Raw genomic sequence first — 23,491 nt, 5'->3', positions numbered from 1 at the left:
TGGACAAGACTCCTCTGATCCTGGTGAGTCAGTCTCACTCTGGACATTTGAGTCACTCAATATTTGTACTCAAAGGCCCAGCTCCAGCGGGTACAAACCCTCCATTCCTGCTCCCCCACCCCCACCTGGTGCTGCTGAGCCAACATTGTCACAGGAAAACGGCTCCATGGCTTCTTTTTGGGTGGCTGGGTACAGGCATATGCGGGGAGTGGGGATCATTAAGGTTTCATCAGACTTCTGAGACGCTGGCATTGGAGCAAGCCTGAGCATGACTGAGCAAGGCAGTTGGGACAGCAAATTCCAGGGGAGGAGAAACTGCACCAGAACAAAGGAAGTTTGTCTAAGGACAGGAACACAAAGAAAAGTCCTTGCTGTTGCAGCTCTAAGAGAGAGATGAATCTGTTTCTAAAGTTAGGCAGAGCTCCCTGACTCCCAGCCATCCCTCATTTGTCACCCAAATTACATTGAGTCCTGGGGCAGCACCTACCTTTATTAAACTGCGTTATTTGCATCCAAAAAAGAGTCATTAAAAAAGGAGGTTCAGGCAATGCTACTGATCTTGTTCACCTGATCTCCTTTAAGATTACGGTCTGACTTTGGATTTTATTTACACTCCTCTGGCACTTGATTCCAGTGAGTTATACCTACGTTGCCACAGTATAATTGGGCTGATAATCAGATTTATCGATGCAAAGAATATACTTCCCCGAGTGGTGCCAGGAGGAGCTGTGGCAGAGGCAGACGCGGGAAGACTTCCTCCACCTGGACTCTGCTGATGGTGCTGCCAGCTCAGCCTGGTGCTGTGACCGGGCAGCATGCCCTGCCTGCTCCCCACCGAAACTGCTTCTGACCTTAACGGAAAAGTGGAGAGTCTTTCTGGATGACTCACAACATTGAATATTATGTTGGGAAATGAGTAGATCAGTAAATTAGCTTGCTTTTGTTTTCAGGAGTGACTGTTCTGTTGGATGGGGATCAGGGAGGCAAAGGGTGGCTTGTTTATCCAAAAAGAGAAAGGGCTTAGTCAAAATTTTGGTGGCTGATCGGAGTCCAGAGTCCGTAGGTGAAGATTGCCTTGGGGCACTTCCAGATCTGAAAATCTGATGGCATTTCAAATAGTAACAGTCTGGAGAGATTGGGATCATTTCTTCATTTGAACATGGTGTGAGCACCCAAATGAAGCCGGGTCTCGCCACTAGCATTGTCAGCAGCTCGTCAACCACATTTAGGACATTTCAGCTCAGAACTCAAGAGCTTTCTGTTCAAAGCCGGGAGTTTCTATCGTCAAAACCAAGTGAGACCCTTTCCTAACAGGGTCCAATATACCCCTTCCTGCACTACCATAAGGAAAGGTAAACATGTTACATCTCTGATTTGCTGCTTGCTTAATTTAATCTAGATAAAAGCTGGCTGTAGCTTGTTACTGTTTACTGAATGGTAGCTATGGACCAGATCTAGTTTGAATACAGACCTCAGCCAGATGAGAAAAGGGATATGATGACAAAGGTAGCTGTAATAGCAAGATAAAAGGAAAACCTCTTCCCTTCCTGTGTTGTTACAACAAACAAAAGGACTTAGCCTTTTTCCCAGTGGCAACCCCATATAAAAATAACAGAAATTGCCCCACAAAGAGCAGCAGTCCCAAGATTTCATTACTCTCGTGATGCTGCTAGAAGCCTTTTTCAAGCAGATGCTGTGATCTTCTCTAACATTCTGGCATTCGCTCGTGCAAAATTAGTCCAATGTGCATATGTCACCTACACATGTGTACACTCGCACAAATACAGTTTTACTCCTGCAGGTCCTAGAACAGATGCCCATTCTCCACTCTACTGAGCAGTTAAACTTCACCCTGCTGGAAGGCTGCCTGCGTTGGGCTGTGCTATGTTACATTGACACACATGCGCAGTGTTTCCAAAACGCAGAATTATCCTGAGAGTCTAACTTCATCAGTCAGCTTAAAATTTGACTGATCATCTGTAACAGAATCTCACTAACTGGTTTTCACAGATGAGTAGGAACAGATACTGCTTCTTTTTTTTAATTGCTACCATCAAGCTTAATTGGATGTTCAAGCTGAATGAATGCAAGTATACAGAGGCGGGTGTGGGAATGTGTCCCAGATTGCACCTACCACATTCTTCTGGTCTTCTCTGGAAGTAGATATCATCATTATAGTAACCATCCTTAGCCGTCCCACAGGTTTTGGGCTGGATGGAGCCCAGAGCCTTCCTTCCTCACCTACGCTGGTCAACCAGAGATAACGTGTGGGAAGCTGACACTGCCCCCACCCCATTCCTCTGGTTTGAGCATACAGCAGCCTCTACAAGCTTGAGTTAGCTGTCTTTTGCCAGAATTAGATCCACATGAGAAATATCCACCAGAAGAAAAAAAATCTCAGACACGGGAGAGATTGCACTGCTGAGGGGGCTCTGAGGAGCATGGGGAGGAAGGGAGCCAGTGCTGAGTTAGCGGTGTTAGGAGCAGACCTGTGTGCCGTGCTTGTGGGGAGGGACACCTTGTAGTATCCCAGGCTGGACATTATAGAATCGTAGAATCATTAAGGTTGGAAAAGACCTCTAGGATCATCGAGTCCAACTGTCAGCCTAACACTACCATGTCTCCTAAAGCATGCCCTGATGGCACGTCCATCAGCAACTGCACTGGTGGTCTCCACAAATACTTGTGGCCACCTATCCTGAGAAGAAAAACACCGCTACAGATGGTGACAGAAACAGCCTTTCATAGGAAATCACCTCATTGCTCTCAAGTGGAAAAGGCACAACTCTGAGAGGAACCTTTCCGGTCTCGATTAGCTGCATTGTGAGTTGTTTTGCAGATTAATTCCAGGAGAAGGAAGAGGGTTTGTTTAGCTTTTGTATGCATTTCTTCTGAACTTCTTTCAGTTCTACAAAAAAGTGAAAACTCAAATGTCCTCCAGGAATCTTCCATGGGAAATCATAGATGTTGTAATCACTGCTTTTAGCTACCAGACGTCCAGGAGATGTGAATCAAAATCACCCATGTCACAAGAGAGTCCCAAACAAGCTTTTCTCTAAATCTCTTAATGGAAATACTTGTGCTGCGTTACTTGCACATGTCCCCTCTGGCAGGAAGGGAGCAGGGCATACCCTGCACTTCATGTGTCATCTGCAGCTATTCTGTAAGGAATGCTTAACTGACCAAAACAGGGATGGGACTGTGGTCAGTCCTACGACCCTATGTGCTTTATTTGTGTTATCATTTCCATAGGTATCCCTTCTTTAAAATCAGTAGAAACAGCCAAGTCACATCCTGAAGGGGGTCCCAGGTGCTGCAATTCTCTATGTAGGCTCAGGGACACCGAAGGCTATACTGCCTGCTTCACCAGAGCTAATACTGCACTTCAGTCATGCATAATCAAGTTGATTTAAGTGTATATATTTAGTTCTATCCCACCCTTAATACATGATTTATTTTTTCAAGCTCTGAGCTGTTTGTACAGCACTTGGTAACAACTAAACTGAAGCCACTGCTCAGAGGTATCATTTATATAATACTGAAAGAATTAGGGTTATCAGAGCGCTGATGGAAACCTCTGCCAGTTCGCATGCAGAGTGTATCACTGCCCCTTTCACACAGCATGGATTTCATTACCCAGGTGAATAATAGGAGGAAAGGGAGGGCTACCTTCTGAAAGCCAGGACATAGATAAGCCAGTTTGCCAATATTAGGAGGGGGTAAGCTGGCTTAAAGCAGGTACTTTACGAATCAGCTTGAATTCCCTCCAAAGTCCTTGTGTTTTTGGGTCCAAGCAGACAAAGCAATGCAATCCTTCAAGTGTTCTCAGTGTTGACACACACTGCTGAGCTCTGTGTATGCCAAGATAAAAAGAGGCAGCCTCCACTACTCCATTATTCAGTGCTAGACAACTTGATTATGGTGGAAAGAAACTACACTTTTGCAATACTGACATTGTGATCTACAGTAACAAACAAGTTATAAAAGGCCTATCACATTTTGAACTACTGCTATGGCTGTAATTAATGTTTTTACCTCGATCTGAAACACCTGATCTGCCTTCTTTGGAAAAAGGTTCGTGCAAAGTGCAATTCTATAAGCGTGGTTTTCATGTGCTCCTAATTTGGGTCATGATGTCATAACCTTTCAAAGCTGGCCTGAGCCTCATTCTGGGGAGAAATTGTAAGGAAATTCCTATTAAAGCATGGTCTCGTGGTGATAAGAGCTGCTCTGCGTCAGGAGAAATTCATGCCTTCAGTAGAATTAGGTGTGTTCAAGGAAAGCTTGGTCATTTCTCTGCAGCATAATACACCAGAGTTTTACTCACGTTATGTTCCAGTTTCTGAGAAATTCTGCAGAAAGCCTAGGAGCTTTGCTGGCCTGCCATGCTCCACGGCTCACCAGTGCCAAAAGCATGATCCTAGCCCACTGCTCTGCTTTTGTCCCCCACCTCTGAGCTGGAGGGTCTCAGCCCTGCTCCCTGCCTTCTGCTGGTCTGACCACCACATGACAAACCTGGCAGTGAACTATTTCTCAGTTCAGTGTGCTCCAGAGGTGGCAAAAAGAAGGAGGCAAGAGCACGTGGCCAGCGAGGATGGAACAAGGGAGACCTCCCCCTTTCCAGGGCAGCTTGAGGACAAAGAAGTCCATCTTTATCCTGTGCCTGCGCCCAGAGCCACAGAACTCATCCCAGCTGTTCAGTCCCCAACCAAGATACACGGAGCTCCCTGAGCACATGGTGCATTTGTGGAGGAGGAGAAGGAAGGTTAGAGCATCAGCACTGATGACAGGAGACTCAAGTCCAAAGCCTCATAGATCTGTAGGCACTTCCCTTGATTTCAAGGATTTAAGGTTCAGGGCTATAGTTTACCTGCTGCCCATCTGTAAGCAGAATGAACACACTGTGCTAACCCACCAGGCTTCTCTGAAGATGATGAAGACTTCAGGCGTGCAGATAAAACTGTCAAGAGCCATGTAAGTCCTTTGGAGATAAATCCCCACTCTGGAGTTGGCCTGACCTTCAGACAAGTACTTTTTCTGTCTGCAGGGCTTAGTCCTGCAGACTTACCCTGAAACATGAAGCAGACAGCCTGGAGCAGTCCCATGAGCTCAAGTGCTGCATAGGTGTAAGAAATTATTAATGACAAATCTGCTAGGCAAATGGGGAGGTGTGTTTGAGCCATGACAACATTGTATCCAAAGGTAGGACCAGATCACAGAGCAGTAATTATTTGCCCTTGGTGCAAGTCTGTCTGCCTATTGTCCATGCAGGGTATATCACCCTGGCACCCCATTCTGTGCCTTGAGATCATTCGCGTTATTTCTGCTATCATTGTTGGTACTACCAACAATATCCTTACCATCATTTCCTGGACTCAGAAAGCAGCAGTTAGGGAAACGGTTGTAGATGGGGGTGAAGCTTTGTTTTTTGACACTGTCACCAGTGATTTGGGACCAGTTCCAAAGTTTTATGGAAATATTGCTTGATCCAGTGCTAACACTTAGAGTCTAATTAACCTGGGCAATAGCTCTTAACGAAGAGCCAGCATTACTGCTGAAGATGCCAGGCTGGCACATCCTAATTGGCTCTGGAGGGTTCAGGGGGCTGTTCTCACCTCATGGAAGGCCCAGCAGCTCAGCCCCAGCCGAGTAACTGCCCCGTTATTTTCACAAGGATGGTCCAGCCACAGCCCAGTGTGGTATTGTTTTTCATGTCAATGGAACATACCACAGCTCCAATGTGAGCAAACACATTAACATCAACAGAGCCTTTTCCCCAAGCTAAACATATTACGGCATCAGCAAATTACAGGGCACTGTAAATTAGACTCCCTCTTGTGCAGACTCTGCTTGCTGGGCCAAGGCCACGTCCCTCCCTTAAGGAGTGTAGCACAGAGGGTTTTGTTACTCCTCGGTCTCCCCTGCTCCTTGCACAGGGCTGTGTGCTTGGGCATGATTGCACTTCTGCTCATGTTCTTAGAGCACCCATCCCATGCAGAGTCCCTAAAGGATGCTTTTGGCATGTTACACTATGCCAGTGACCAGTAAACCTCCACAAAAAGAGACAACCCGTAGGTCTGGGTTGGTGGGAGGGCATTTTTACTGATTAAAAAAAAAAAATGCACATAGGAAGGGACTGGCTTCCCCTTGCTGTCCCCAGTCTCTGAGCACCTGAAGTGAGCTAAGGGTCAAACAACTCCCCAGAGCACCTGCTTTGAAATCCTGGAGTCAGGTAAACAAGCAGACCTGGCTTGCTGACAGATACATTTCGGCCAATGTGTTTTTACCAGACCTTTTCTAGAAAATTGTGAAGTATGGAGAAATGCTATTGCAGGTCTGGGAAAAACAATAATTAAAATGAAACGTTGAGCTCTTTTCACTGGAAAAACAACAAATGCAGCCCACGCTCTCCCCTCCCCCTTACTGCATCTGGCAGCTTTGCTTACAGGAGTAACCCTGGGTGCACCGGCCCTAGCTCCAGTCGCATGTGGCAGAGCTCTGCCAGCTCAGGCACTGAGGCTGTGCCATGCACACCTCAGTGCAGCCACCCCTCCAGGAGCAGCTTTAAAGAAGAAAGGCCCTAAAAAAAGCAGCAAAAGAGGAGCACACACAGGTAAATGATTATTTACAGCTGCTGTGTGGGGAGTGTTACACAAGGGGAGGGTGGAGCATGTTCCACCACCCTTCCACAGCTTGTGGGCAGAAAAGCCTATCACTGTCTTGGTGTTTCTACTCCCCCAAGAGAGTTAATGCTGTTTACCTTGTAATAAGAATGCTGTTTCTTGCTTTTTTTCCTTTGGCTGAGCTTGTTTTCATGGCTCCCCTGCTGCTTTCCTGCTGGGGGAGCTGGCTCTGAAGGCAGCCAGGAGTGCCGGGACGGGAGTACCAGCATCCCACCCCTCCCACCTACTGAACAAGGTTGTGTGGTTCCCAAATTAAAAAATCAAAGCCCTTGCCTGCAGCAGGAGGTGAATCTGTGGCAGGCACTAGCACTAGCACTGAGCAGCTGTCACATAGCTTGGTCTTTCCTGGGAGGCAGGCAAGTAAGAAACCTTGGCACTAGCTAGTCCATGATGTTCCTGCCTCCTGCAGGATAGAGTCTTTCTCAACTTCTCTATTTTTTGTTTTCATTGAAAACCACCTGCAAACTATAGGGCATTGGCAAAGGCTGTCTTTACACCCCTCAGTCCTGGCGATCCTTGCTGGGAATGCAGATAGAGGTTCTTAACTGTGATGAGATGGTTTGTTATCAGCCCTGATGTGAAAATGCAGTTCTTACGTCAATCACATTCTTCACTTTCCTGGACAAGAGCCAGTGATGTTCCTTTTGCAGGTATGGTATTTTGTGATGTGGTAGGTGAAGTACAAAAATATCGTGGTAAGAACAGGACTTGTGCAATATTCCAGATAGAATGTGTCACCAGCTCATCTAACCCAGCCTGTCTGCTGGTCAGGAACAGCCTGGTATGGTCAGATGGACCTGGTGATGCGAGGACTTTGGAAAAGTCCTTCCTCAAGGAGGAGGACCTGGACAACTGTAGTGAAGAAGGGCAGTAGGGGATCAAAGCCCAGTTTCAGAGCAAGAGAAAAACAAACACAAAAAATACCTAAATATGGGAAACAACATCAAAATTCAGGTTCCTGACATGAAACCTCCTCCTGGGCCTCGCTGATGAACCAGACAGGAGCAGAGGGCAGTTTCTGTACCTTGAGGCAAACCCAGCAGATGGGTTGCCCGGTGCTCGGCCCCCAGCCTGGGCAGGACCCACCAGCTGGCATCTGCTTACAACCCCAGTGGAAGCAAAGCAGCAGCACCCGCAGGTTCCTGCTGTCTCTGGCAGGTCTCTGTAGGAAATGTAGACCCTAGAAACACCAAGTCCCTGATGCAGTATGCTAGGAATCCAGGCAGGGCTTTTCTGGAAAAGCTGTAGGAGTTGGGATGTTTTCCAATAGAGCACATGAGGCTCAACAAAGGAGTGTTTTTCCCTTTCTGCTCAGTGATGCAGATGCTACAGCATGCAGGACTTCTGCAGGAACTGCAGACAGGGTCAAAACCAATGTGCCAGAGAAGAGCAAGCTCCTTGCTGCAGGCTGGACTTCTAGAAGCAGGGAAACAACCACCAGGCAAATTGAAGAACCCGTGGGGTTGGCGGAATGAAAACTCTAATGAAGGAGGAATAAAAAAGCCTCAAGAAGAGCAGACAGAAATGCAGTCACAGGCAGCAATAAGCTCCCTCTGGGGGTGCAAGTAAAGAGATCGGAGTTCCTGGGGTGGCAACGTCTGCTGTCTTCTGTCTTATCTCACAGCAGCCATTCCTGTGAGCAAGGAGGGAGGGAACCTACTTGCACCCCTCTGCTCTGAACGACACCAGCCATCTCCTCTGCCAGCTGGTGTGTGCTAAGGTGGTGGGCAAACAACATCGACGGGGAGAAATCCTGACGGCATACACATAGGTGCTACCTGCTGGCAGGACTCTTTTGTTACTTGTTAGGTCTTAGACTGCAAGGTTTGACTGTAGCCCTGCCACTGTGCAAAGAGCTGACTCTGCAAGATGCCTTTTCAGATGGATGCATGTGTAAGACTCTGGAAGAAGATGCTGCTACTGTTGGCATCTTTTTGATATGGAATCTTTTAAATTTTCCTTTGTGAAAACACTGAGACAATTTTACATCACTGTCAATTCACTGGCTCCCCCTCCCCGTTATTCCATGTCTCCATGCTCAGGATAAAGGCTCAAGCTCTCAAGCTCTTTTGGTCTCATTACTTATCTAGATTCGTAAACCTGCTACATCTGAGCAACTTTAGGAAGTTACTGGCATTTCTGGGGTTTAATTTTAAGCAGAAGTGCTGCATTAACTTTCCTTCAGTAATGCCATTATTTCTTCTTCTGCCTTATATTAAAAAGATTCTGAGCATGTATGAATATTTCACAAACATTTCTTATCACCCGCTCTATTGGTTATTTATGAGATCTCCATGTCAGAGAATTTTCAGTGCTTCAATACACTGTACCTATGCACTCAAAGCAGTACAGAAAACAAAGGCAGATTTATTATAACAAACTCGTGTAAATCAGAACCTGAATCTGATGAAAGCATTAGGATGGACAGTTTCTTAAAACTGTCAAGTTGGAGAAGCCAAGAAATCCAACAGGCTGATGCTACTCCAAAAACATCTTGAGCTCTCTTACTACTTTGAAATAGCTAAGCAATATAAATGACCGTGTAATTCCCACTAACAGTGAAGTTACCTGCACAGTATGCACAGCTCTGGCACCATGTGAATAATAAATATGGTATGGAAGAAGGTACCAAGAAGCAGTCAGAGTTCCCATTGTCTGTACAGACAAATGCCATCATTTCATTGCAAGATAGCAATGAAATGCTATCTTAAGCCAGCATCATGCCCTTGTGGCCAAGAAGACCCACGGTATTCTGGGATGCATTAATAGGAGTGTGGCCAGCAGGTCAAGAGAGGTTATCCTCCCCCTCTACTCTGCCCTAGTGAAATCACATTTGGAGCACTGTGCCCCATTTTGAGACCCCAGTTTAAGAAGGACATGGAACTGCTTGAGCAAGTCCAGCTGAGAGCTACCAAGATGATCAGGGGACTGGAGCATCTCCCTTACGAGGAAAGGCTGAGAGACTTGGGTTCGTTCAGCCCAGAGAAGACTGAGGGGGGATTGCATAAATACCTATAGATATCTAAAGGGTAGGTGTCAGGATGATGGGACTAGGCTCTTTTCAATAGTGCCCAATGACAGGACATGGGACAATGGGAACAAGCTGGAACACAGGAAGTTCTACCTAAATATGAGAAAAAACTTCTTTCCTGTGAGGGTGATGGAGCAGTGGAACAGGCTGCCCAGAAAGGTTATGGAGTCTCCTTCCCTGGAGACATTCAAAGCCTGCCTGGACGCGTTCCAGTGCCCTCTGCTCTGGGTGTGCCACCTCAAGCAGAGGGGATGGACAAGATGATCGCCAGAGGTACATTCCAACCCCCACCATTCTGTTAGCAGCAGGGATGCCAGTCACATGCAAGAATTGAAATCACTAGGAAACTCCCCCAACTTTCAACCCATGTTACTCCTTTTCTATTGAATGTACAGCAGAGATGGCCAAAGGGCTGTAGAAAATATGGCCAAGGGGAATTGCATGATCATGCGTGAAAGGCAGGGAAAAAGGGTTGGAAAGCTCCCTCCCAAGCAGGGTCATGGTCATCTCTTGAGACATCAGCCCTCCAAGAGATCACAGAATCACAGGTTGGAGGGGACCTCAGGGATCATCTAGTCCCTTGTCACTACTGGATAGGAATTAGGATCATGAGCCATATGAAATTATGTTTACCCCCAGATTTTATTCTTTGCTTTCCAGCCAGCCTGCTGGCAATCCACAAACCATATCGAAATGAAAGTTGGACTGTGATTTTTGTCACATTAGAAGTATAGCAAACAAACAAGTTCACCTCTGGCTTCTTCCTCTGTGCTGGTCTCACACAGATCTGTCTCCCACAGAGGGCAGCAGCTGAGAAGTCCTACTGAACATTTTATAGGTGGAATTGCTTTCCTTTGCTGTTCTTCTGCCCAGGAAACTTCAGAGTAGAACTTGCAAAAGTCTTTGGAGAAGGAGTGAGCATGAAAACATGGGAAAAAGTTAATCTCAGTGGAAATCCTTTACTAATTGACAGGTTGGAATAAGAATGACCATAGACCCCAGACTATGCCAGGCAACCAGTCTGCTCCAGGCACTGCAAGCTCACTCTTGCCAGCCACATGCCTGGCTGTTTTGCTCTGCCAGCTTTACAAGGCCTAATTAGCACTATTGCTTTTGTTTGTAATTACAAAAGCAAACATCCCTTGGAGAGCAAGGGAATAGAGGAGGCAGCTCCTTGACTGAGCTTAAGAGTGTTTTAAATAAGTTTGCCTCTCAATACATGTACTTGAAAATATGAGAGAGAAGAACACAAGAGCCCTGGTGAATGGAAACAGTTTCCAGGCCAAGTAGAAGTGAGGGGAATAGAACCTTGCTACCCTAGGGAGATATCAGTGCAGGTTATAAGAGACCACCCCCAACCAGAACTATTCTTTACCTGGCCTGAAAAAACAGAATGCCTGTCTGGTTGTGCTCATTGTCACAGCTGGGAGAAGCACGGTACCCTTCTAAAGGGGCTTTAGAGTGAGATGGATACTCCTATGGCCCATGTCTTCATGATCCTATTAGCCCAGAAATATCAGGGAATTGCACATGAGTTATGTGCACATACCTGACACGCATAGATCATCAGGTCTCTTCCTGCTCTGGAAGCAGAGCCTCTCATGCAGACAGCCACAGCTTGTGCATACCCTACCCACAGAGAGCAAAACACTGCTGAAACACAAAGCACCTCTCCCCAGAGCACCTTGGCTCCACACCCCATCCCTTCCCCATTCCTGCTGCTCCTACCCTCCTGCAAGGGAGCCATCTGCCTTCCCCCTGCCCCTTCCTGCTCCTCCCAGGGTGCAGCCAGCCTTGCTGAGGAGCAGACCTTCTGGTTCCTGGGCTGCAATCACAGCAGATTACTGGGTGAGTTTCTGCCAGAGGCCACAACTGCCTGACTCACTGCAGAAGATCTGTCCCCACCTATGTCTGCTGTAGATACACACAGCTAAACAAACCTCCATCCTGGCAGGCAGGCTCCCAAAAGCTCAAGCCCCACTCTTCCAAGCACACTATCCAAGCACTGCTCAAAAACAAGAAGTGAAGTAATGCAGTCAAATTTTCCTTAAAAAAAGTCCATTTATTGAAATTGTTTAAACACTTTATACAAGTTCCCCAATACAAGCATCTGCTCCCTGGCTCAGGGTTAATGCAAATACAAAAGCACAGACTTCAGCAGCTCTTTAATGTGACCTGAGCTGCCACCTCCTAAGGCAAGGTCTCATGAGGCATCTGCTGTGCACGGGCAATTCCCCATGGAGAAGTGGAAGCCATATGACCCAGCTCCAAGTACAGGCCAACATCAACTCAAGCCTGAAGCAAATGCTCTCTTGTTTTTTTTAGTAACTTTGATTTATGTTGCAGAGTCAGGTCAAACAGAGGTACAAGGCTTATACAAACCACCAATGCCATGGTTGTACATCAGTCAGCCCCACAGGCTCTCCCTGTCTATGGAAGGAAATCAAGAAATCTGATGCCTCTGAACACATACAAAATTATAAAGCCAGGTCAGAAGCAACCAGCTTCCTTTTGTAGGAGAAGCAAGGTTGAGCTTTGGAGAACTGGTACCATCCTTCTAGGAATTATGAGACTTAACTCTGGACAGCCTCAGCCAGTGTCAATCAAACACTAAGTGACTGACTGGGTGTTTCAGAGGAAGGGCTGGGAACCTCTGATGAGCTGCCTTTTTTTAAGCTATGACTTAATATGCAAGGATGGTTTTATCTTTAAAATGCTAGTTTCTTCCTCTTTGGTGAGCTTGGATTAAAAGACATTCCATAAACTTTGGGTTAGTTTCCTTGTAATTTGCCTTCATAACACTGAAAGTGTTTACAAGAAAAGATACAGGATCAAATGGCAGCGTGTGAGGTATCCTTGGGGAAACATCAGGGAACAGAATTGCATTCAGTTTGGTTTAACACATTTAGCTGCGTAAGGCAAACTGAGAGTGGTAACTAAGCCTAAAGACTCAAGGAAACAGAAGTTTGTTAAAAAATGGCCTGTAACACACACAAGGAGATAAAGCTTCAAGCTCAGTTAGGTACTAGGGTGGGAACATGGAGAAACAATCACTGGCAACACTCAGTGTCTAAGGAACAGCAGCAACAGCCCCATGAGACATCCAGTGAAAACAGAAGGCAATCGTTTTTCTTTAGCTCTACCCTGGCACCAGGGAAACCTGCAGCTGCTTTGGGAGTTTCCTAACCTCTGTAGCTTTGAAGCCTTTGGCTCAGACACAATCAGCTTACAAGATCTTGTCAAAAGAGTGATGACATACAGTTAAGCCAATCCACCTAACGCTGCATCTTTGTTGCATCTGTTGGCCAACAGCATGGGCATGGACAGTTACAGATTTCAATTTAAGTAACAGCAATTTAATTGTGTCTGACCCTCTGCCATGCCAATCTGCACAGGAAGTAGGGTGCTGAAGATGATGCCAAGAAGACAGTACAAGAACGCTTTAGATCTCTTCAAACATTCCTACATGTAAAGTCTTTTCCCTAAAATAATGTTTCCTCTTAAGCTATTGGTTTCATCACTTTGTATATAATATATGTTCCTTTAATTTCTACACACACCACACTGGGCTCTAACTTAATGGGATATGGGACTGAATTGTTACCATCTATTTTTAAAAAAAACACAACTAAAAAAGCACCAACAGCCATCTAAAAAAAACAGTATCATTTTTCCCTTTTACTCCCAAATACTAAACTTAACCCAAGCTTGGAGGTTTCATCTTTCCAGTGGCAATACCTATGAACCTAGGCTAGCCTTCCTCCATGGGCTGGGAGAGAAAGAAGTTATGTCCAGTAGCAAAGAGGATTACAAAAATATACACATTTTTGGGAGAAGAGGAAGGCAGAACCTAGAGTCTCAACTCTGCTCAGGACAGTGGCATTGTAGTGTCCTCTCCAAACTGCTTTCGCTACCAGCGCTGGTGGTTCCTCCTCTTTGTTTCATTATACATAATCCTTCCCTGTGGAGGGAGCATTTTTTGGATAGCCTCGGGTGGGTGGATACGAAGTTTCTCTCCGTGGACAGGAACAGCAGAGGAAGGCTCCCCCCAGCATGGCCAGAGAAGCAGCTGCCCAGCCAATGAAGAGAGCTGATCCAAACTCAAATCTGGCAGGGAAACAAGGAAGAAAGTGAATACTGAAAGTAATGCCTCTGGATTAGTGTTAGCATGTCCACACAAAGCAGGAGGGAGCTGAATTTGGGATGGAGGTGGCTTCCTGCAAGACAGCAATTTGGAGCGTTCAGAGACTCTGCTGACCCTCAAAGCCCGGAGCTTTGCACACTGGGTTAGTCCAGTCTGTCAGCTCACCCTGCACAGCTGCAGCAGAGCCAAGCTCCATACAAACCAGCCTTTAAGCATTTAGTGGAGGAAAAACACAGAAGTCACAGCAGGTAAGCCTCTGGCAGCAATGCTGCTTTAAGTCTGGGCTTTGTTTTAAGAGCCACATGGATGATGAGATATGGTCCTAATGCTCCTTCTGCACAGTATGAAGCCAACCCAGCTATCTCAGGAAATTCCCTTCTTTGTTTTGAGCCACTGCTACTCAAAACTAAGTCCTGTGAGCATTTGTCATGCTATACTATAGCGTTATATCAAATGGGTCAGTACCTGGTGTTGACAGGGGTGAAAGGGTCATAAAAGGCCCGAGCCACTCTGTTGCCGTACCATGACGTGGCCACCAGCGCTGCCAAACCTGCACATGAAGGGAACACAATGTCATGCCTTATTAAGAAACCCAAAACAAAAAAATCATTGCAAAAATTATGTAGCGTAACCAGTATCCAGTGCGATGCTGAGCTGCTTCTACCCTGGGAAGACCCAAGACGTTACTTAGTGCAGAGCCCTGCTTTTCACTGAAGCAGTGCATACAGGCCAAACTCAGCTCTCGCTAATAGAGATGAAGGCATACAGTCCATGTACAAGGCATAATGCTGGTGCCAAAAGACCTAGCTGATGCCTCAGATAGCCAGCAGCTACTGTGCCAAAGTCCACGAGGGAATTCCCAGCCCAAAATGCTCTTGAAGCAATGACACCAAGTTCTCCCCATCTGCTCACATCCCATGCAGGATAAATACTATTTAGGAAATGGCACATTTTAATATTAAACACATCTGTACATTACCAACCTGCAATGATGAAGATCACCCCACCGAAGACAGCCATCCGCATCTTCTTCACCTGATCATCTTCCATGCACTTCATGCATTTCATGCCAGTCACAGCAACAAATACAGCAACAAGGCCCAGAAGTATTGCAGCTACCATCAAAGCCCGAGTGGCCTGCAGACTGCCTAGGAGACATTAGGATTTGAGTTACCACAAAGAAAAGTCAAGATACAAACAGAAATTCCAATTATTGTGCTCAGTAACCATGTGCCAAAGTAGTCTGCTCCGTGTTACACAGGATACAACCAAGCAAAAGATTATTTTTGAGCTCTAAGCTCCAAGAAACTGTCATGCATCAGGATCAGAAGAGAGGACTCAGCCTCTTCTAAAATGCATGGCAAACAAGGGCATGCAGCTCTTGGCAGGAAATGACCTGGGAATTGCCCTCAGACATCTTTTGTTCCTTGATCATTTGAATCCCAATTGGAAGGACATATCTGTTTATCAAAAGAAGTATTCAGATTTAGGCTCAACCTTGACAAAGCGTTTAGGCACATGCTTTAATATGAATAGCACCACACATATGAATAGTCCCACAGCAGACAGCAAGGCCCCTTTATTGCTCAATGCTTCCAAAACCTGTCTCTTATACAAATACCTCAGTGCTGATTGAGATATTTTTCCGTTAAATCCTCAGTTTGAGTCCCAGAGGGTACGAAAATACAATTGCAACAGAAACAGGATTTTCCCAGCCAAGTAAAAAATAGCGGTATTTTCTGCCTAAAATATTTAGCTGATTAGACTTCAATATATTCAAGTGTTTTAAGAGCCTCTTGTGCTTTTGAAGAATTAGAGCACGGAGTGATGCCTCCCGTAGGCAGCAGTTGTATTTGCCTGGGTTCTCAGCTGACAGACTCCACGTACTTTATCCAAGATTTGGCTTTATATTGATTCACCTGAAGGCATAGACACACTAACCCTATGCACATGAGCTACTGAATTCAGATTTTCTCGATCTCAAAGAAAAAATCCAATATAAATTAAGTCATTACTAAAAAACCTCAGGTGACAGAACACCTGAACAGCAGTGAAGCAAGTGTCTGAGCTCTATTGCCTGGCAAATCAGGTTTGTTTAAACAGCATGGATTTTAATATACAGTCCTGTTAACATCTGGGAACAAACAGGACTGGTTAATCAAAGGAACAAGCTCCCAGGAGCATGCTGTAACCAAGGCAAAAGTGTCCCCTCCCCTGACACTGAAGGTTATCTAGCAGTGACACATGTACAGTTTCAGTAAAGTATCACCAGAATCTCTTCCCAAGCCTGGACCTTACCTCTCAGAAAGCACAATGACCACATTCTGCTAGAGCTCTGCAAAGCACTTCAGGCTTGGACAACTGCAGCTGCAAGATTCAAGCCTACAACAGGGCACCTGCAAACTCATCTGCTAGCACTTAGCACTGGTACAGCGAACCCATTGGAGCCTGTGCAACAACAATGTGCTCTTTCTGATCCTGGCCAGGAGGGTAGCAAAGCCACACACCTTGCCTCTGCAGCTTCTTTACTACAGTTTGCCCCAAGGCACTGCTGGTGCAGGAAAATTCTTGTGACACACACAAACAAGAGGCTATCAGGCTCTAGTTCTGCTTTAAAACAGATCTGGACCAGCCTCTATATACACAACCTTACTGTTCTGTAACTAGATTATGAAACCAGTTAAAAACAATACAATTAAAAAGCAATATTCAGGGCAATAGGAAGTGACACACTTTCCTAAGAAGAAAGTTGAGAGTTGCTTTCTTGGGAAAAACCCCACAATCAGCTTGGCTACGTGTCATCTCTCACTTCCTTCAAAGGGGAAGGGCAACACTTCCACTCTGCCCAGGTGTTAATCAAAACCCATCTGCTGCATTGATTGCAGAAACCCATTTACAGAGCCATATATCACTTTAACATAAACCCCAACAGCAGTATCCAAACACATTTGCGATTTATCTCCAGTGTCAGAGATCACACTCAAAATAATTTCTAGCTTACAAAAGCTATGCCAATTTTCAGAAATATTTCAGGTGACAAGTTACCACACAGACAACCAATTCTACTGCCATACACTTAAGGTTAAACTGTGCATTACAGCAGCAGCTCTGGAGAGGCCGATGGCTAAACACTGGTTCATACTTTGCATGGGAAAGGACATTTTGTGTAGAGGTACCAAATCTGTTTCATCAAGTCTACAGTAGAGCTGGGCTTAGTCTTGCTGCATAAGAAATTACTCTATAGGAGAGGGTTTTGAAAGAGCTCTTTCATGAGGCTGAAAATATGAAGTGTTACCTCAAACAACTAGAACACTAGTTAAAAGGGTGGGAAGAGACCTTCCACCTTCAAACACAGTACCTAAGGGACAGACACAGGAAGATGCTTGAAAAAGTTTCTATGACCTCAGAAGACCTAGCTATGAAACCTGCTAAAATCTCAAGATGTACCAGTATTCACTGCATGCGTGCCATGACAGCTTTGCAGAAGCAGCCAAACAAAAAGCAGCATTGTGAGCATTTGCCGGAGATTCCCGCTTTCAGCAGCAGACCCTGAAGGGACATCTCCTGGTGTCCTCACACCTCTCTTACCCATGGCACAAGAGGACAGAGGCATTTAGGAAACTTGCAGTAGGACAGAACAGGTTGGCACATTTGCAGAACAGACTGTCTCTTTATCCTAAGAAGTTTTAATGTGACAACTGTATTAGCCAGCCATCCTCACCTCTACCTGGCCTGGCTGCCCCACACTCAAAGCACATGCTGGGAGACAGCGCTTTTGTCTTCCTACTGCTTTTGCAATGTGTGCAGTACATTGACTGTGGTTAATCATCATACAAGCTATTAGTTATTATGTACACATTAACCACCATGTTGTCAATGGAAGCTGCACATCCAGAGGCTGAGAAAGCTGGTTTAATGAGTTCTGTTGTTCACATGGACCTTTCCAGGTGCTTTAAAATCCCAGATTATATAAGTATACTACTGTCTTAACCTGCTAAACAGAACTCACTACCAAAACCAAGGTGAAGTACTCTCCAGCAATTTAACTTCACAACTTCTATCATATTTCCTCTACACTCCTTGCTGTGTAACTCTCCCTCCAACAGGAACAGGTTCTGCAGTGCTCATAGCCTCCCGCACCATAAACCACAGCTGTCAGAAAGCCCAGGCAGTCTCAGGAGCCCTTGGGGAAAGACACAGTCCCACACAGGGCAAGAAACTGGCCTGGCATCCAACGACAGCTGTTACATGGCAACAGTATATTGTCAGTATAAACCACTACTGACTCAGAAGCCAAACTTTTATTGCTAGTTAGTAATGAGACCCCTGGTCTGAAAACCCTATAGCAAGAAAGCAGCAAGTACCAAAGGTACTGAGGATCATTCATAACAAATGTGAATTCTGCAGGCAATAAAATACTGTGTAAGCTGACAAAAATGACAGCAGCTCACACCTGTTTCACATGATGAAACCCACTTTTTAAAAACAGGCTAACAGCTCTGACTTTGTGGGTTTGGACACAAACTATACATGATGCCATTTATCTAAAGCCTATGTAAGACTTTTTCCTTCCCACAACTATCATTACCTGACACAGAAGTAATTGCTGGCAACTCCTTAGTTAAAGAAAAGGACTTCACCAGCATATGTTTGAGGTTATTTTTCTGTCATCATATTTCCTTATTTATTCTGTTTATATAGTCTACATTATAGAAAAGCTGCTGGGCAAGTGCCATGGGATTTTTGTAATGCCTGTTTGTAATGCAAAATTGCTGTAATAGCTCTGCGTGCAGATTATTTTCTGATAGGGATGCTCACTGACTGCCTTGTTTGTATTTAAACTATGGACTTTTTCTTCCCTTCCCGTGGGCCTTCATGCAACCAAGTGATGACAGAATACAGGTGAAACAGATGCTGTGCAGCTCCCTCTAATCTCTGCAATAGAAGTTCCCCAGGAGTTAGTTACAAGCACCCCTGCAGTGCAGGAAGCCTGTTACAGCATCCACCTCCAAGAAAAGCCAGCAGCCTTCAAAGCCTTCCCACTGGGGTTTCATGAAAGCTGAGTCTCCCTGAAGAAGCAGGACCTGAGATCCTGCTGTTCTGCCCTGCCATCATGTGAAAGTTACTTTTGTGCAGCAGGCAAGCAAATGAGGATCTGAGCAAGCAATAACAGCTTCAGAGGTAGCCAGCAAATATCTCTCACACTTTGCAGTCATTCTGGCTGGACCCAAAAGCCTGCTAAATGGCTTGGAGGCTTTCAACCTCCTTACCAGCCCCTGCAAAGACCCTGCACACCCATCACCATCAGGTATTCCAGTCTGGACTCCTTTTAAGCACCTTCCCACAAGTCTGGGAGACTGAACAGAGGGATATAGGCAGCACACAGTCAGACAGGGTCATGTTTCTTGCCCAAACGGAAAGGCTGGGAAGTCCTCACTGCATGTCCACTGCAAAAGAGGCAAGTTCAGTACGTGACAGTGGCCTCGTACTCCACCTAACCCAAAGCAAATAAGGTTCAATGCCCTCCTGCAGTCACTCAAAAGAGCAGAGAAAGCTTGCTGGTAAGACAGGCAACATGCAGTGCCACCATTTCCAGATTCGTGGTCAGAGAAGACCTGGGCAGCCCGTTTTCCCACAAAGCCTGGAAATTCCCTTACCAAGAGATTTAGTAATACTAGCTACTAAAGCTGCTTAGAAGCTGCTTGTAGAGCAATAAAGCCAGTGCATTGCAACAGACTCCCATCCCCTCTTGCAGACACAACAGGGCACTGCACAGGAACAGCCTTGGTGGCATTCCAAGTAACCCTCTACCTTCTCAAAGCACAGCACAAGTGAGACTGCTTTATCACTCAATCATTTTTCATGAGGAAGGAACAGGGATTGAGAAACATGGGAGCAAATTAACCCTCAACCCACATGAAAGCACAGATACAAGCAGGTTCTACCTGCTTACTCCAGATCTAAAGATCTGGAGAGAGCTGATCAACTATTTGGACACATTTGTCCCTCCTGCTATACTATAGCTTTGTCCATCCCTGGGCCACCCTCCCAACCCTCCCACCACCACAACAAAGCAGCAAGTAACCTGAGCATGAACCCTTCCCCCCAGTCCTCTTCCCCGGCTCTTGGACCAGGCTCAGCTGGGGTGGTAAAGATGTAGGAGGGAAGATTTCATATTTCAGTGATGCTGTTTGACCCAGAGGGCATCCAAACCCTTGTTTATTTTCTGGGCTAAGGCACAAAGGCTCATTGTGGATGTACTACATTTGGTGATGAAGTGGTAGGTGAGTCTCAGCTTGTCTCAAGCACAGCACCTCTCCCAGCAAAACCAAACAGGGCAATGAGTATCTTCAGCTAGAACCACCAAGACAGGACACCGAACAACCTCTGCTCTGAACAGGAGAGTGCGGTTAGGTAGGGCTGAAAGCTTCCAGAGGCAGGCACCAGGAGCTCTTCTCCCTCCTGTCTGAGACCATCCCCGAGACCCCAGAGGAGCACAAAGCTGAGCTAAGCTCCATGGACGATGCTGGAGGGCTATAAGAACAATGCTGAGGCTGTGCAACAAAGCCTTGTTGCAAGGGTGGCTTTTGTTGCCTCTATGTCTGCATGTGGCCACGCACTGCTTTTCACGTAAGCCAGCAAAATGCAGCCTTTCTATTGCCTGAATAGGAGCACTGACATAAGCCCTCAGCTGAACGCAGCTGCGGGAGAAGTGCCAGCATGGGTGCACTCCAGCAGTGTGGCCACACGGGAAGCTGGAGGCCCCTCAGTTGGCTAACAGTGCTCATCAGCTTGTGCCAACCCCACCTCTGACATGCAGAATCAGTCCAAGCAGCCAAACACTGACACATCTAGAGGAATGGCTACCAGATACCCAAAAGCTAGCTTGCAAAGCTTTCCACCATTCCCACAACCACGAACTACTGCAGGTGTGGGGAGACTCAGTCCTTTCAATGGGGACAAAGTAATTGCAGTTCTGAGCCTCTCCCATCGGTGCATGAGGCTCTAACATGTGGCTCAGAGCATTCAGGGCATGTGAAACTCTGGCAGGAAAGCATGGCCAGGAAGAAGTTTTTCTGCCCACATAGGTGTACCACACCTTCACCATGACAAATAAAAGTAGTAAGGGAGCTTACTGTGAATTGGGTATAAATGGGGGGTGTTCGCACCTCCACCCAGAACAGCACTGCTGGGCCCTGCCCAAGGCTATGTGGCCTTGGGACCTTGGAGGGAGACCGGGCAGGGAAAACAGTAAATGTGTATCCCACTAGGTATGATCTGCTTTCAAGTGAGGAAAGCAGCAAGCTAAGGAAACCAAAAGAAGGAGTAGTCCTTTAGCCAGCCCTCACTGGTTTTCTCGACTAGGAAAATTTCCCCTGCAATGTCCATATTTCTTGGGCTTCCAGGGAATTTTCAGGCAAGCATGCCCTGCAGGGCCAGGGGCTCTCCAGGAGCACAAAAGGCTACTAATAGCTCGGCCTCGGTCCCTGGCACCTCACACCTCCCTCCCCCGTAGCCCGGGAAAAGAAGAGCCCTTATTGTTTGCAGGACAAAGGTGAGGGGAGCAGCTGGTTTTCAGCACTCAGCCATGGCCGCGGCAGGTCTGAAGGTCCTGGGGCAGGTTTTTAGGAGTATGTTCAAGCTAGGCTCCACATTTGATTCTGCACGTAGGTCTCATTTACAGCACAATGGGCTGCAGCCACACAGTCCCCAAGGCAAGTTTACCTTTCACAACCCATCCAGGGGGTGGCTGGAGATACCTCAGCCCCGCTGGCATCTTTGCCCCCAACCCCAGTGCGAGATAAGAGGCTTGAAGCTGAGCTTATATATAATTACTGTTCAAACCTCCCCGGACTGTGTGCTTAGCCCAGCCCTGATTATCCACGGCCCTGCACCCTGTTTGTGCTAAGTAGGTGCACCACAATCCTGAAGGGAGTGATTTACACCTCTGCCAGCTGCAGGGCCCACGGCTGTTCGGGGCAAGGGAACGGGAGTGATTGATGTAGGCCAACAGTGAAGGTGGGGCGCGGGGTGTCCGGCTTCACTGCATGACACACGGGAAGGGTTGGTGGCAATCCAAGTCGGGGATACTCCCAATGGTCCCCGGTTTATGTGAAACTGCCTGCCCATTCCTTTGGGAAAGAGGTGACCAAGGTGGTAATTAGGGAGGGAGAGGGATGAAGGTGTTCCAAGACAGACACTTCTGGACTCGGGATGAGGGGAGGGATATTGAAAACGGATTTTTTTTTAAACCCTTTTGGGTGTCAGCATCAGTTAACACGCTGCAGCGCCATACAAACAGCCCTCATCGGGGCTCCAGCTCCGCGTTACCGCCCCGAGGGAGACCCCAGCAAGCCAGGCCACGGCTCCTGCATCCATGAGAAGCCTTCGCCGTCCCAAAACAAGATAAGAGACCTGGATATTACCTTGATGTACTGGTCTGCCTAAAAACTCCAGGCTGGGCTAGATTCCAGCTCACCTGCCAGCCCTTTGCTGAAAAGCCCCACGGGATTAACAGCGACTTTCCCAGAGAACAAAAGACCGAAACAGCCAAACCAAAAAGAAAAGGATCCGTGCTCGAAAAGACCAATTCAGCGCCACTGATGAACTTCGCTTCGTGCTGAGCCATGCCCCACGAAGGCAGTGTCTGTCTGAACTTCTACAGCCAAAAGCTCTTGCTCGCGATCACGGCGCTTTCCCGAACGCAAGTGGAGGCTCTGACCCTTCCCCTTCCGGGACGTTTTTTTCTGGGGGACGGGCCGGGGGCTGCGGAACGGCTCCGGCTCCCCCCTCTACCCCCCAGGAGGCAGTACCACCGCGGGAAGCGCCCCAGCGCCGCGGAGCCCCGGCTGCCCCGAAGGACGGTCACCGCGGGAGTCACCCTCAGCCCCGGCGGGAGAGCCACTGGGGTCCCCCAAGAGACATGCATCTAAGCTCCGACGGGACGATGGGTGATCTCGAGCCCCACACCTTCACCCCCGAAGGTAAAGGCGGCATAGCTCCAACGGGACAGCGACCGTGAAACCCGACGGCACCAGCACCCCTGCAGGACAGGCACTGGGCGAGGCGGGGCGGCAGCACCTGTACCCTCTGTGTCAATTCACTACAGCCCAAGACGAGACGCGACCGGCACCGGCGTGGGAGTAATGACCCTACGGGACCGATACGCTCAGCCCAGACCCGAGAGGCGCTGGGTGGAGGGGATGACCCCGACGGGACGGACATCCCCAGTCCCAACAAGACGGGCACCCCAACACCCGCCGCCCCGAGCCCCGACTTACCCTCCAACTTGAGCAGCGAGTCGTACACCTTGCACTGGATCTGCCCCGTGCTCTGCATGGCGCACGACATCCACAGCCCCTCGTAGAGCGCCTGGGCCGTGACGATGTTGTCCCCCGCGTACGATGCCATCTTCCACTGGGGCATGGCGGTGCTGATGATGATGCCGATCCAGCCCAGGAAGGCCAGCACGAAGCCCAGGAGCTGCAGCCCCCCGCTGGCCATGTCTGCGCGGAGCCGGGCCGGGGTGAGCTGGGCGGGGGGCGCTGCTCCGCGCCGGCGGAGGGTCTCTGCGAGGGGAGGGAGCGAAGGCGACCAGCCCCGCGCACCGCACCGCACTGCCGCCCGCGCGCC

The 23,491-nt window shown here is 47.5% G+C and overlaps 1 protein-coding gene across 1 annotated transcript; it reads right to left on the bottom strand.

The window, feature by feature from the left end:
* Positions 1-11,755: 11,755 nt before the first annotated feature.
* Positions 11,756-23,491, bottom strand: CLDN1 (claudin 1). Its single transcript, XM_075098966.1, has 4 exons — positions 23,140-23,491; positions 14,842-15,006; positions 14,324-14,408; positions 11,756-13,821 (listed from the first exon to the last, which is right to left on the bottom strand). The coding sequence occupies exons 1-4, from the start codon at positions 23,360-23,362 to the stop codon at positions 13,659-13,661; spliced, it is 636 nt and encodes a 211-aa protein (XP_074955067.1). The 5' UTR covers positions 23,363-23,491; the 3' UTR covers positions 11,756-13,658.

The sequence above is a fragment of the Phalacrocorax aristotelis genome, chromosome 7 (assembly GCF_949628215.1).
Source record: "Phalacrocorax aristotelis chromosome 7, bGulAri2.1, whole genome shotgun sequence".
NCBI lineage: Eukaryota > Metazoa > Chordata > Aves > Suliformes > Phalacrocoracidae > Phalacrocorax > Phalacrocorax aristotelis.
Note: the sequence above shows the minus strand (reverse complement) of the source record. Positions and strands in the feature narration are given on the sequence as shown.

Bases quoted from the DNA above. Each gene is read 5' to 3' on its own strand.
- CLDN1 (XM_075098966.1), bottom strand. From the start codon at position 23,362: ATGGCCAGCGGGGGGCTGCAGCTCCTGGGCTTCGTGCTGGCCTTCCTG. The intron at 15,007-23,139 runs GTAAGTCGGGGC...AATGTCTCCTAG, and splicing joins CTCGCTGCTCAAGTTGGAGG to GCAGTCTGCAGGCCACTCGG. The intron at 14,409-14,841 runs GTTGGTAATGTA...CTTCATGTGCAG, and splicing joins GGTGATCTTCATCATTGCAG to GTTTGGCAGCGCTGGTGGCC.